Source organism: Oculina patagonica, chromosome 3, assembly GCF_052425735.1.
Source record: "Oculina patagonica isolate OP01 chromosome 3, crgOcupat, whole genome shotgun sequence".
In the NCBI taxonomy this organism is placed as follows: Eukaryota; Metazoa; Cnidaria; class Anthozoa; order Scleractinia; family Oculinidae; genus Oculina; species Oculina patagonica.
The window spans coordinates 9,675,971-9,689,254 of NC_135760.1; the positions used below are offsets into that span (position 1 = coordinate 9,675,971).

Below are 13,284 nucleotides of genomic sequence, written 5' to 3' on the forward strand. Positions count from 1 at the left end.
ATGACTAACTACATGCTTGTTAACGTAAATTGTAACTCACTTACACGTCACTTTTTGTGGTGAAAACACCGTCATTTATGGCTTCAGGTGGCATCCACTTTACAGGAAGTCTATTGTGTTGACCTGTCGTACGATACACATTCTCTCTCATGGTGCTTCGAGCCAAACCAAAATCAGCGACTTTGACAAGTTTCTTTTCGCAGACTAACACATTGCGAGCGGCAAGGTCCCGGTGAACTATATTCTTTCCTGATAAGTATCGCTAAAAGAAAAATGAATGTCTTTAAACAATGTAGATGCTTAAATGTTATTTGCGGGTAAAACTTGGTGGGTGTTAGTAAATTTTAAGAAAAAGTAACGTGCAAGTAGCACGGAAATTGTTAGCTTCGAAGACAGGAATGCATGAGATACCGAGTATTAGGATACCACAAGGACAGACTTTCGAGTCTCCCGAAAAGTGGTGGCGAGAGAAGTGGAATGACTAGCATTAAAGGGTGATCGCAGGACACTGACGCTTAGAATTTTACTCCATCATGAAATATGATCGATTAACACTTAAAAAGTGCAATAAGTACGTTTTTTATCGCTTACCATTCCCTGTGCTATTTGCCAGGAGAAGGACATCATATCCTGGGGCGTCAAAGAATCGTCTTCATCTTCGTCGTATACTTGATCCTGTTCATCGTCAATCAAGAACTGTGCGCTGTTATTTCTTAGCTTAGTGCTGCTCTCCGTCTTCGAGAACGCGACATTTTCTTGACCGATGTCGTCATTACCAAGCTCATACTGCGGGGAGAAGTTATGGACAAGCTTTAAGAGTAGCAGAAGAAGTAATGCGGGGAATGGAGTAGAGTAATATTATAGAAGTATTGACAGAGTAAATTTCAACTATTCTTTCCTAGGAAAGATAGAACCCACAAAATGACCTGGCTCTTGAACATGTGGCTTCATAGCTCAGTTGGTAAACCTTAGCAGAGCATAGCACCGGTATCCCGGATGTCACGGTTCGAATCCCATTAAAGCCTTACGTTTTTTCGGGTTTTCAAAGGTTTCTTTTCCCCAATTGCGTTAATTTTAGAGCTCACGATGAGGCCCGGGGATGGGGGAGGACTCCTATATGAAACGGACGGGGATGCTCGTCGGAAATTTTTAAAAAAGAACCCCTAAAAGAGACCAATCTGGGTGTGGCTCAAGCTTTTCTTGACCCCTACAAGATACCAAAAACTAAGAATAGAATATATATTTGTATATTTCTTCGTGTGTAACCCAAAACGAGACCGTTATGGCAAAAAATATTGGCGTTTTGTCAGGAACACCCTAAGCGAGACCAAAAATTTGAAATTTACACCTCTAAGCGCGACGACGAGCATCCCCATCACCCCCCGGGCGACGAGAATCGTGTCAATGTTTGCTAAGCATAGAAGTAATGCCAGTGCCTTTTCTTCAGGGCATTTTTTGGCTCAGCGGATAACTGACGGCCTTCAATGCACGCAAATGACTGAGTTGCTATTTTAGGGGTAAGTGAAATTTCACTTACACTGCCTGTACTCTTCTGATGCAGTAATCTTGGTGGTGTCGGTGGCGGCTGGCTTTCTCGTACTTGCACGTATGCCTCGGATTTGGTGTTTTTAACCTGAAAATAAGTCAGAAATTTATTAAAAAACATTTTGAAAATTATTGTTTTTTGTTAGAGACTCACCATTTCATAATGAGCAAGTTATCCAAGCACCAAGATCAGAGTCTGTTTTGTGTGCTTGAGCGTTTTAAAACTTAGGTGTCTGTTTGCAACTCCTTGAAATATCCTCAACATCTTTTAATACGTTGCTTCCAATAAAAAGGCGCACGAGTACTCGTTTTTCACGCTGTTTAGCACTTATTGACCAAAGGCAGATTCGATGAGATATATAGGCACCCTTTTAGCACTCAATGCTCCAACTTTTACCTTTTTTCTTCGCTCTCTCAGATACGAAAGCAAGTCTCCTTTCGACGCAAACTCCACTATAAGGAAATTTGGTGAGGACTTGATGCAACAGCCAATTAGACTCACGATGTTCTTGTGTGAACCAACCGCTTTCATCAGATTGATCTCATCTAAGAAATCTTTCTTCTGTTCAGGAGTTGCATCATCTGTAAAGTTTAAACAATGATTATAACGGTTTGAAAAGAGGGGGTCGGAGCTCTAACCAGTTTTAATGGCATAAGGCGACTAGGAATATTGCTAGTTCTAGATAGGATGCTAGGCTATTGCAGGACACTCAACTGGACAGGTGGTCATTTCATCTCACCCATAGTTGGTAGAAGGGACTCTAACTATGCCTCACCCAATAATTCGCTGGTACCCTTGGAGATAGGCACCGCGAGGGTATCTAACTTTAGAAGACAGAACAATGACCCGGCCACGATTGAACCAGAACTTTTTGATCTGGAGCTCGACATGCACGCTAACCATAAGCGTTTGGCCATCTCATCTCCTATTTTACCAATGCAGAGCAACAGTCTCAGGTTTTGTGACAAAATCATGGCGACTTAACAAACAAGGACGATTTCCACTTTCTAGAAACCACCTAAAACATGTTTCAAGTTTACTCAATTGCAATGGTCAGTTTTGATATTTTCAAGTGTTTTCGATCCAGGCCCTTCTTGGCTTTTCTGTGTTTCTTTAGAGTTCTTTTGCGGTGTATTTTAATTGCGTGACATAACGGGTTTTCCTAAAATGTCTCAGCACAATTAAAAACGAAACTATTTCCAAGGTTAAATCACCTGTTAGTGCATAAGTCCTTTGTAACATACCTTGTAGCATCTTAACCGCTACAGTTATTGTCGATTTTTCTTTCTTTTTTACTGAAGAGACCTTCAGGATTCCTTTGCACACTTTTCCAAATGCGCCTTGACCGAGCTCTTCACATAAGTCAACGTCCTCGCTCTTCACTTCCCATCTATCAATTCTTTGACTTTTCTTTGTTAACCTGATATTGTTATTTCCCCTGCAATATCAATTTTCAAAGAATCGTGATCAATCCTGGCTGTGATTGGCAAAAGTGTGAGTGTTAAAGCATTTTTGACCTACATTCTTGGGCGACACACGAAGTACAAACAATGAGAAGTACATATTTAAATACAGTAGAACCCCGGTAACTCGAACTCTGAAGGGAAACGAAAAACAGTTCGAGTAAGGGGGGTTTCGAGTTATCGGGGTCGATTGAATATTTAATTTGCCAAGTTAATAATTGATAGTTTACTGATTTTTCAACACTTCAGTATACAGCACAGTGCAAATTAAACTTATCTCGTCAGAAACTCTAACACGATCATAAATTCTTAGGATGAGAGTGAAAAAAGGCTGTCAAATACGTGATCTGTTTTGTCGCTCTAATCAAAGAGCAACCGTAGCGAGTTGCAAGAACCGGAATTCGAGTTATCGGGGTAAATTTGACCCAAATTTTGATCAAGGGAAACGAAATTTAGTTCGAGTTAGCGGGTTTTTCGAGTTATCCGAGTTCGAGTTACCGAGGTTCTACTGTATGACAAAATGGGGGAGGTGGTAGGGACAGGGTAAAGCGGTTTGGGGATTTTTTATTGGAAGAAATTTTGTGTTTTATAAATGGTTTAGATTGTATCCGGCGTGAACTAAGCGTCTAAAAACTATCATGTGCGAACAAGAATAATTTTTGCTAAAGCCTACCACACAAAAATGTAACAGAAAACGTTCCCTACAGTCAACACTTCAGTGAACATCGTGAACATCGTTAATTAACTTGTAAAATTCATTAAATATTCATGCGGTTGCGACCAATTCCAGTACCATATTAGTCACATGTACACAACTGTAAACCCCAATACAAATCAAACAATATATTTATTTTTTTAAAAATCCTTTTTTTTTTTTTTTATTTTTTTATTCTTTTTTTATAAAATTTTTTTTTTTTTTTTTTTTTTTTTTCACAAATATTATAAAATCCCCTTGGGGTACCCCCCCCCCCCCCCTATAACCCCCCAAACCCCCCCTTTCTTATTGTGATATTGTTCAAATACTGAAAAAAAGCTCAAGAATAGGGGATTGTTACAACCCGAGAGGGGGAATTCCCAAATGAAAGAGACGGGAAAGCTCGTTGTCTCGCTTAGGGGAGTAAATCTCGAATTCTTTTCTTACTTGAAGTTTTTCAGGTATAATTCAAATATTTTTAGCTGTATTTAGGGTGCAGGCGAAGAAATATAGAAATAACAATTATATTTTTAGCATTTTGACATGTTTAAGGGGTCACAAATACTTGAGCCACGTCCAGACTGATCTCCTTTCGCGGTTTAATTCAAAGTTTCTGACAAGCACCCCCCGTCTGTTTCATATGGGAGTCCCCCCAGGATTAATGATTGAAGAAATTGCGCGAATTAAAAAAAAATAAATACAAGTAGATGAACTTAAAAAAGAAAGGCCTGTTTGCTTACATAAACTAAGGCATGTAGGTTACTTTAATAAATAAAAGAAAAATGTGAAATATTACTAAAACCTTTTATTTTTCCTTCTCCTTCGAATGTAGCAAGGAACCGCTACTCCGATGATCACAGCCGGCATACTACCACCAACAGCTATCACTACGATCACTAAAGTGGATAACCCTTTTGTATCCGTGCTGTAAGGATCACGTGTATTACCAGGAGCTTTTGCAGGTTTGGAATCATTTTGAGGTCCAGTTGTGGTTGTGAGCATCGTTGCTTGAGTGGAACTAATTACTATTGTTGTGAAATCGAATAAAGAATCAAAAATTGTTTTTAAATTAAAATCTACGCGATGTAATGTACAATCATTTATTATTTAAGCTTAGCGTTAACGCCTTTCATGGATATCCCGTCATGTCGTCATTTTTGCTTTGTTTTGGCGCCGAGTTTGGAAAAACGTTTGCCAATCAGACTGACTTGGACTTTGAACTCTGATCACGTGCGTGAGTCACACCAAGCAGTGACGTCATCATGATGCGGATCACAAAGCGAGTAGTATCTTGGTTATTAAATAATAACCTATTACTAATTCAGCATTATTTGTAGCTAATTGAATTTTAATTTATTACGTGAAAAAAGAAAAATTTTCAAAGCGACGCTAATTATAACAGTTAATAAAATACTTTCAAAAATACTTTCAAAAAATGGTCCTATACTGGGAGAAAATTGACCCTTTACGTGAGTAGGTCTCTTTTCTACAACTACAACATGCGTCTATTTTGAGGAATTGGTCTGCTTTCATATTAAACTTACCTTCTGGAACAGCAGTGAAAAATAAAAGGAATCCTTTACTTTGAAAATTCCTGTCCGAGTGAAACATCAGCACAGCATAGTCCCCAGATACAAGAGCTGTCTGCCCGGTTTTCACTCCGCAGTGTTTACCAAGGTCGCAGTTGTTGCCATTATTGATTGAAATTATCTTCAGATAGTCAAATCTGCAAAGAGAAGTAAATACCTTGACGGCCTATCGGTAAGCTCGTCAGTGACTGGGGCCTTTGGCTTTGTATTTGCGTGCGTGAAGCGAAATACATGTACCGTATTTTCTCGATTAAACGCCGGGTTTCCAAATAGAAGCTGTAGATACGCCCCTGTAGCCTGTTTATAGAGGTATAATAAGCTGTAGATACACCCCTACAGCCTGTTTACAGAGGTATATAACAAATAGAACACCGGGTCCACCAGGCCAAGTTTGAAATTAACGGCGGGGGCGTTTAAAGGGACACTGTCACGGAGATTTTAATGCTTTTCGTTAAAAAGTACTAAAATTGGCGAATAGGTCTTCTTGTACATGAAATGCACCTAGCAAATCAAGATGGGGATATAAAGTAAATTTTTGTTGAAGAAAGAAGGGAGCCGTAATAATTTTTGGGTGTTTTTCCAGTCCACAAGGACAAAACTTGAAAAAACAGCCTGATATTTTCAAATTGAGTTCTAAAGCTCCTTATGGCATCAAAATAATGCTTCAGTGCACTGGCATGGTGATTTTTAACAAAATTGGACCACTATAGCTTCCATATGTCTTTAGGCTCTTCAGTTTTTGAAGTTAAAGTGGTGACAGTTTTCCTTTAATTGAGAAAATGCAAGCTCAGACAGCTGAAGGTGTGAAAAAGCGTTACCCAGGGTACCGAAAACTACAGAAAAAAAGTCATCCACCTAGGGTGGCGTTAAAAGTAATTTTTCTTCAAATATCATTTATATTTATGGTATGATTGGCTAACTCGGAGATGATTAGCAAAGTACTATTTACCTCCGAGCAACCGAAGATGAAAAAATGGCCGCGCGTTTCGTTTCGGCTAATTTAAGTAATATTTTTGGCAACTATTTTATTCAGCTTGTGTGATATTTACTAAAACAGTTATTCACCTCAGTGTCGGGGAAAGTGGTGGATATTTACCTCGCCACGAACACTTCCACCTCAGTATATAATTCTTAACTGTATTAATGTTGATCATCATATTTATTTAATATTTGAACACAAGTTCGTGAACTTGTGTTTAAATATTTAATACAAGTTCGTGAACCGTAAAACTACTGAGACGCTTTCATGTCGTTACTTACTCGCACCGTGTTGGCTCATGTTCCACGTCAAAATCGTAAAAGGAAATGTTCATTCTTTTTCCTTGTGGAATGGCTACCACATAAGTACAGTCCGTGCCATTTGGATAGTTGTTTGGATATCCGGGACTTTTCACCGTGTTGTTGACTACTGAACCACACTCCGTGACTGTTTTAAAATGATAAACATTAAAACAAGTTGACGGCAACGACAAGTTTGGTACTTTTGGTACCTTAGAGGTCTGGCTACGTTGAGGCTAGAAAGGGTATAATTGTTCCTTGAAATGACATTTATTTAAGAACTGAAACCTTTGTTTCTATTCTTTATTCTTCTGCCCCCCACCCAGGTGTACAAATGAATACCGATAAGCATCCCATTCAGGGGGAGTAGAGGTAGTCCTGGTCACTTTATGCTGCGGAAACCAAGCTCGAACGCAGACCTTTTAAAACAGTTTCATATAAGTTATTTATTTTATGTATACACCCTTTTAATAAGTCGAGACACCATTTTGAATATTTAACTTTCCGCGAATGACGTTGTTAATGAAATATTCATCTGCGCCTCGACGTATTAAAATGAAGTATCTACCATTGTTATAAGCCGAGGTGTCATTTTGAATATTTTATTAATGACGTCATTCGCGGAAAAATAAAAATTCTAAATGGCCCCTCGACTTATTAAAATGGTGTATATATTTTATAACTTTTATGTATTACTTCTAAGCATTTTTTACAATACTGAACTAATTTGTGACAAATGTCCACTGTTAAAAGCAATAGTGCTTATTTTAACTTTTTTCTTATATTATAGGCTAGAAGGCTTTGGAAACTAAAAAGAAATCATGAAAGCATAAAAAATATTTTACCGTTTGGTGGTAGCTGAGTGATCGTCATATTTCCTGTTGAAAAACAAATAAACGTTAGAATCTAACATTAAAACAGTATAAGAAACTACAAAACGCAACAGCCGATTACATAAGGATTCGCAATGCCCACACGTGTGAGTTGACAAAGTTGTTCGGGAATGAATCAGTGAGCCTAATGTTTTTTTCTTGTTTGTAAACCGAAAGGTCTTTTCGCTCTTCACATGCTAGCGTATGTTACACTTCGTGTAAACCCATACATTTTTACCATAAAGCAACTGAATGAAAGCGTTTTAAAGACCAAAAATGTAAAACAAAATTTAATATTGTTCCACTTTTTAAATAAAAATATGTCATACTCGATGGATAAGCAATTGCTTTGATCGAGATAGAGTAGAAATCTAAAATACCAAATTTGTTCTAAACAATGCTGATCGATATTTCCTGTCATGTTTGAAGACGATTTTTTATTTCCTTTCTCACATTTCGTCTCTTCTCAGAGAGTCAAGCTGTTTGATTCTCTCTGTACTTACCGACTGGGACAGCAGTGAAGTGCAGCAGAAATCCCTTTTCTTGAATATTGTCATCTGAGTGAAATGTTATCACAACGTATTTGCCATTTACAAGAACTGATTCTCCAGTCTTTTCACCACAGTACACACCATACTTGTTGTTTTGGTCATTACCAATCTTCACATAGTCAAATCTAAAAAAAAAAACAAGATAAATCTAAGATGTATTTTTTTTAGCAAGACTTTTGTTAAAGCCTCGTGGCTGTCCAGTTCAAGGCCGGCGTTTATTGCGGTTTTCAGTGAAATGCGAACTCTGAAATTCAAAATACAACAAACGATTGCGTTTTTCGCTGCCGTCAATCATGATTATAGCGACAACCAACGAACCATGAAAAACAGAAACAAACAAAATGAATCGAAATCTACCAATGACAACTGACAGACTTGATCTTTTGACCCGATAGGCCATTGCCGAGTTACCTTTTGCCTCTGTTTCAAAACGAGTCTACGTGTGAAACCATTCAAATGAAAATGAGTTTGATTTGCATGAAAATGGACGTGAAGGTGAAACTCATTTTCATATGAATGGTTTCGCACGTAGACTCGTTTTGAAACAGAGGCAAAGAGTAACTCGGAAATGGCCTATTGAAATGAACTTCTGTTTCCCGAGAGGTCCGCTAAGATGATTGACGGCAGCAAAAGCGTTGACCGTTGGTTGCAGATTGACTTTCAGAGTTCGCATTTTACTGAAAACCGCAATAACACGGATTTCCCTACTCGCCCTGGAATGCATGCTACCATGCCCAAGGAAACCCTTCCCCACTTCTCTCTTAGCGGTTTGCCTGTTTAATAGGCCATGCTCGGCATATAAAAATTATTACTTGGCACCGAGCATAGGGGGAATAAAACAAAATAAATAATTTGTCCATTACTCGTCCTCGATGTAATTTCTTATTTCCCTAAGCCTCGGAGCCATGTTAGCATATGAATGTATCGAAATAGGCCTGTTCAACAGGGCTCAGTCAGGTATAACGCTCTTCAAAGGCTGGTCAAGTTTTTTGTGATTTGTGCCACTTGCATGGTAGATCAGCTTCTTCACGTTCCGCGCGTTTAGCCTACGTAGCTTGCGGGATTTCGGGAGCGGCTTCGACGCTCTCGTTAGAAATCATAAGAGGCTCCAAAGCACTCTTTGAGGCTACTCGAGCTCGCATTAGATGTTCACTACTGTGTGAAGTTAGATAATGTGTAAAATGAAGGCTACTTACCTGCATTCCTGCTCACTATGGCGTCCCTCTATGTCAAAATCTTTAAAGGAAATGTTCATGGCCATACCAGGTGGGATAGGAACCACATAAATACAGTCTGTGTCGTTTTCATAACTGTTTGGATATCCTGGACTTTTTAGTGTGTTTTTGACCACTGAGCCACAAACTATTTAAAGCAAAGTCTATTTTTAAACTCTCGTTACAACAAAGAATTCAACTAATATAAAAAGCAACAAATATATGAAAATATAACATGGCAGCTGTATATATGTCCAAAAGGATTCAAGCGTGACTTATTTTTTCCTATATATGCACATCTATACTTACAACCTACACCATGACGTCATATCCGTTTTTTGAAGACGAAATGCAAATAACAAGGTAACGCGGCAACATTTATAGGAAATCAAAAACGACACCAATACTACTAAACAAAAGTTTCATATTAATGGCTCTTTCGCCGTTTTTTCCTTGGACAAAAAGGTTAAAAAATATTTGGAAGCAATGGTAATTTTTTTGGAAATCTCTTTGTCATCTGAGAAATTTTTCGGTATAGTTCAGTCGTCTCTTTAGTCGTCGGTTTTTGTCGATTTGTTACCGACTTATGAAATATTTTCAAATTTGCATTTCTATGGTTTTGGGTTTAGGGGATGTTTCAGAGGTGTTCTGGGTGTGTTCCGGATTTATACACCCAAGCCTAAAACGGATAAACGGATACTAGTAAATGATTTGAGTAATAAAAGTTCAATTAACAAAAGCAGATCAAGATATTATTCGAATTAATAGTTTCTGAAACAAGACATGATAATGTCTCCTTAATATGAGTTGTACTTACTTGAACACTAGACTTGAAAAAAGATGTTTACGTAAAAGTCACTAATGCGTAGCCCACAAAATATTGATTCGTAACATGGCAACAACAAGTGGACCAAAAATAGATAAGTTTATTATTATTATTTATTATTGCTTAAAGGCCGTGCAATATAATTATTTAAATGCGTGGGTTGCAGAATATTTTCATTCAAAATATGGTTGTGTATATGTTTGATGTATGTATGAAAACGTGTGGTTCAAATTCTACCGATCACACTTCCATGACCATCCTAGACCATACTACTGAAGAAAAAAATAAGCCTAGCTATGTTGTTACCTTTTGTATTTTCTTGGTATGACATAGTGAAGCATGTACACAGCCATAAGATACCAAAGACGACATGGAACATTCTGCTTTCAGGGTTTGGATGCTGTTGTAATTAGCTGAAACAAGATTAAATAACAAAGTCGTTTGATTACGTAACTTTGTTTATCAAACATTAATTAATATGTTTCGTAAAGCTTTGTTGCAGTAGAAATGTAAAGACAAAAAGGATATTAATAATACTGTCTTTCCTGCAAGGATATTTTGAAGTGATCGCTGGCGTTTTCTCCGAGTTTTGAGCTTTAATTTACTTATTCGCCGTACTGTGAACATCGAATTATTCTACTATATGTTTTTCACAAAGAATAGCTCAACGAACAACTATATCAGCCCTTATGCATTTGCCTTTCAGTTATAACGGAGGAGAAATGACATCTACTAAAGAAACACTATACATTAAATTTTCGAAAACAACCAAATTTCTTTAAAGAAACAAGCCTCCGATAAGAAGGTAAGAAGCTAGTAAAACCGAAAGTAAATACCTTCTGAAATTATAAAGATAGCGCCAAAAAGTGTGAACTTAAATACCTGATGTTTGTTTGGGTTGTGCACGACTCTTCTACTAAATAGGTGTAACAAGTTAAATGCCCGAAGTTACTTCAAACAGAATGACTAAACGACAAAGAGCCCCAGACTTGTTAATTTAAAACCACATAAAACTATATTGCTTCATGAATATTATCTAAAAGACAATTGCAAGCTTGATTTACTAAACACAAAGGCTTTTAACAACAAACTAACAATATATATAATAAACTGGCATGTTTTTTTTTTTCACCTGAGTTAACACGTTTTTATCTGATAGGTTCTTGACACGCTGCCAGCTATTGCTCCGTAATAATCATGTTCGTAACTGGACGTCGTATTTGCGAACCTCACCAAGCCTCACCATATTATTTGAAGAAATTTCCGGTCGGATTAATGAATAATTATGACTATGCATTTAATTGAAGCTTGAGTGAGCCCGAGCGGCTTGAGTTAAAAACAGCATCTATGCTAACAACAGCATCTACTTCTGCTACTGCTTCTGCTACTTCTACAGCTACAGCTCATGCTATTGCTACTGCTACTACTACTACTACCGCTGCTAAGTCAATGAATTTTTTATTATCATACCGTTGTTCATTACAACTATATTTGGTTAAAATATTGTGACATTGTCATCTCACATTACAGGATTGCGTCAGCTAGTATGGTGTTACTACAAGTGGTTGCTAATGTTTTTTTTTTGCTTGTTTGAAAAATATGTTTGCACTCCGATCCTCTTCCTGTGATCTTCGAAGCAATAACATTTTTTTTCGCTCAGTAAGCCGGGAACAACTGGCTATGGACTCAACTCGTTTTCCTACTTTTCAGTCAAACAGTCAAACCTTTTAGCCCCAGGGTCACTTTATATATTTTTATACTGAAGAGAAATTTCTTAAGTTGAATAATTAATTTACACAGTTATTAAATTTAGGGGCATAATTTACAGCTGAACGAATACGTAATTTACATTAGTAGAAACTCAGCTGTGTTCTATTGGAAATCCGCGAATCTGATTGGTTCTCCCACTGTTTTCTATTCGCCGATAGAAAACAGTCGCGCGCGCGAGTAGCTTTTTAAGTGGTAAATTTTCTTGATTTTTGTCTTCAAAGTGCACAATATTGTAGGTTTTGGACTACAATCCTTTAGAGTTTCTACTAAAACAATTAGACTACTCGCCCTCGTTTTCTATGAGCGATAGTCAACTCGGCTGCGCCTCGTTGACTATTTGCTCATAGAAAACTCGGGCTCATAATCTAATTGTTAATTAGAAAGCAGATGGAACTCGGTTGACTGTATGTTCTGTATGATACTTTAAGAAACATATTTTACTTTGATCATTTGCAACAAGCAATTTGTAAGTGTTGATTTTGAATTAGTCGCGCTAGACACGGAACAAGCAAATTCGATTTCCCATGAGTTATATTTAATTTATAATGTGTTTCAAAACTTTTTTTCCTTGAGGGTACGCTAGTAATTTGATCAACTTGGATAGGTGGATAGGAGGGTTGTTTGGTACCCTTCTTGTTGTAACAATTTTTAGATACAAGGTGTCAAAGCAACTATTGAAAATGCTGACAAAGGTGACTAAGCTAAACTAATTTTTGTTTTTGAGGAGTTCATCGTGCTATATCGGTGAAATAAGCGTTTAGTATTAAAAAAATTATTCTAACACATGCTGATATTGTATCAACAGCACTATTTGACAGTTAGTTATCGGTAATTAATTATTGTCGTGTTAAGGTAGCAAACTCAGTTTTCAGTCAGTTAGCTACACTAGTAAATTTATCGGTTTAACAAAATTCAAACTTGGCAATGATGCTTTTCGTGCTGTTGTGTTTCTTTTTAAGGGTCATGACTTTGCAGAATTGATTATATGCGTAGGTTTTGCTTTGCTGCGTCAGTTTTAGATCAAATATACATTCGAGGATATTAGGTCTGCCAACAAAATTAAGACCAGAGGAGACATAAGGAAGCAGATGATGATAGAGATGAGCGACTGCAGCTAATATACACAACTGTACTTTTAAAGCAAAGTTTACGTCTTTTTTTAACCTCGTGCTCAGTAACAAGTATAAGATAGCTGTTTCTCTTGTTTATCAGTTCGCCAATATTCCGCGCGAATTCAATGCAAAGTCGGCTTAATAACTGATATTGGTTATCTAAAGTCCACAAATTTTATTAACATACCTTTTAAGCAATTTCTTCTACCAGCAGGTGAATGCAAGACGTTTTTCTCAAACTTAAAGTCTTAACATTAACTGTTTTTCTCATTGCTACTTCGGGTTTTCCTGACTTGAAATGTGCAGACTTTTAAAAAGTCTGCGCATTCTAAAAAGTGAAGCTTTACACATTGTGTGCCGTACAGAGTG

At 37.3% G+C, this 13,284-nt stretch overlaps 1 protein-coding gene across 3 annotated transcripts in view; it reads right to left on the reverse strand.

Moving 5' to 3' along the window:
• The window catches only part of LOC144646412 (uncharacterized), a 35,301-nt gene extending 24,270 nt beyond the window's left edge, over window positions 1–11,031 (reverse strand). For 2 of the 3 annotated variants that reach the window (XM_078505993.1, XM_078505998.1), the window contains exons 1-13: window positions 10,916–11,031; window positions 10,340–10,446; window positions 9,190–9,355; window positions 7,946–8,118; window positions 7,416–7,448; window positions 6,553–6,718; window positions 5,248–5,429; window positions 4,506–4,728; window positions 2,791–2,984; window positions 1,943–2,127; window positions 1,538–1,633; window positions 592–786; window positions 45–262 (exon numbers count right to left, since the gene is read on the reverse strand). In XM_078505993.1, the coding sequence (XP_078362119.1) occupies window positions 45–262; window positions 592–786; window positions 1,538–1,633; window positions 1,943–2,127; window positions 2,791–2,984; window positions 4,506–4,728; window positions 5,248–5,429; window positions 6,553–6,718; window positions 7,416–7,448; window positions 7,946–8,118; window positions 9,190–9,355; window positions 10,340–10,412 (1,904 nt within the window). In that variant the 5' untranslated portion in view covers window positions 10,413–10,446; window positions 10,916–11,031. Of the gene's footprint in view, window positions 1–44; window positions 263–591; window positions 787–1,537; window positions 1,634–1,942; window positions 2,128–2,790; window positions 2,985–4,505; window positions 4,729–5,247; window positions 5,430–6,552; window positions 6,719–7,415; window positions 7,449–7,945; window positions 8,129–9,189; window positions 9,356–10,339; window positions 10,447–10,915 lie in introns of those variants that run through there. The other variant, XM_078505999.1, reaches the window with a different exon arrangement.
• Between the last annotated feature and the right edge of the window lie 2,253 nt (window positions 11,032–13,284).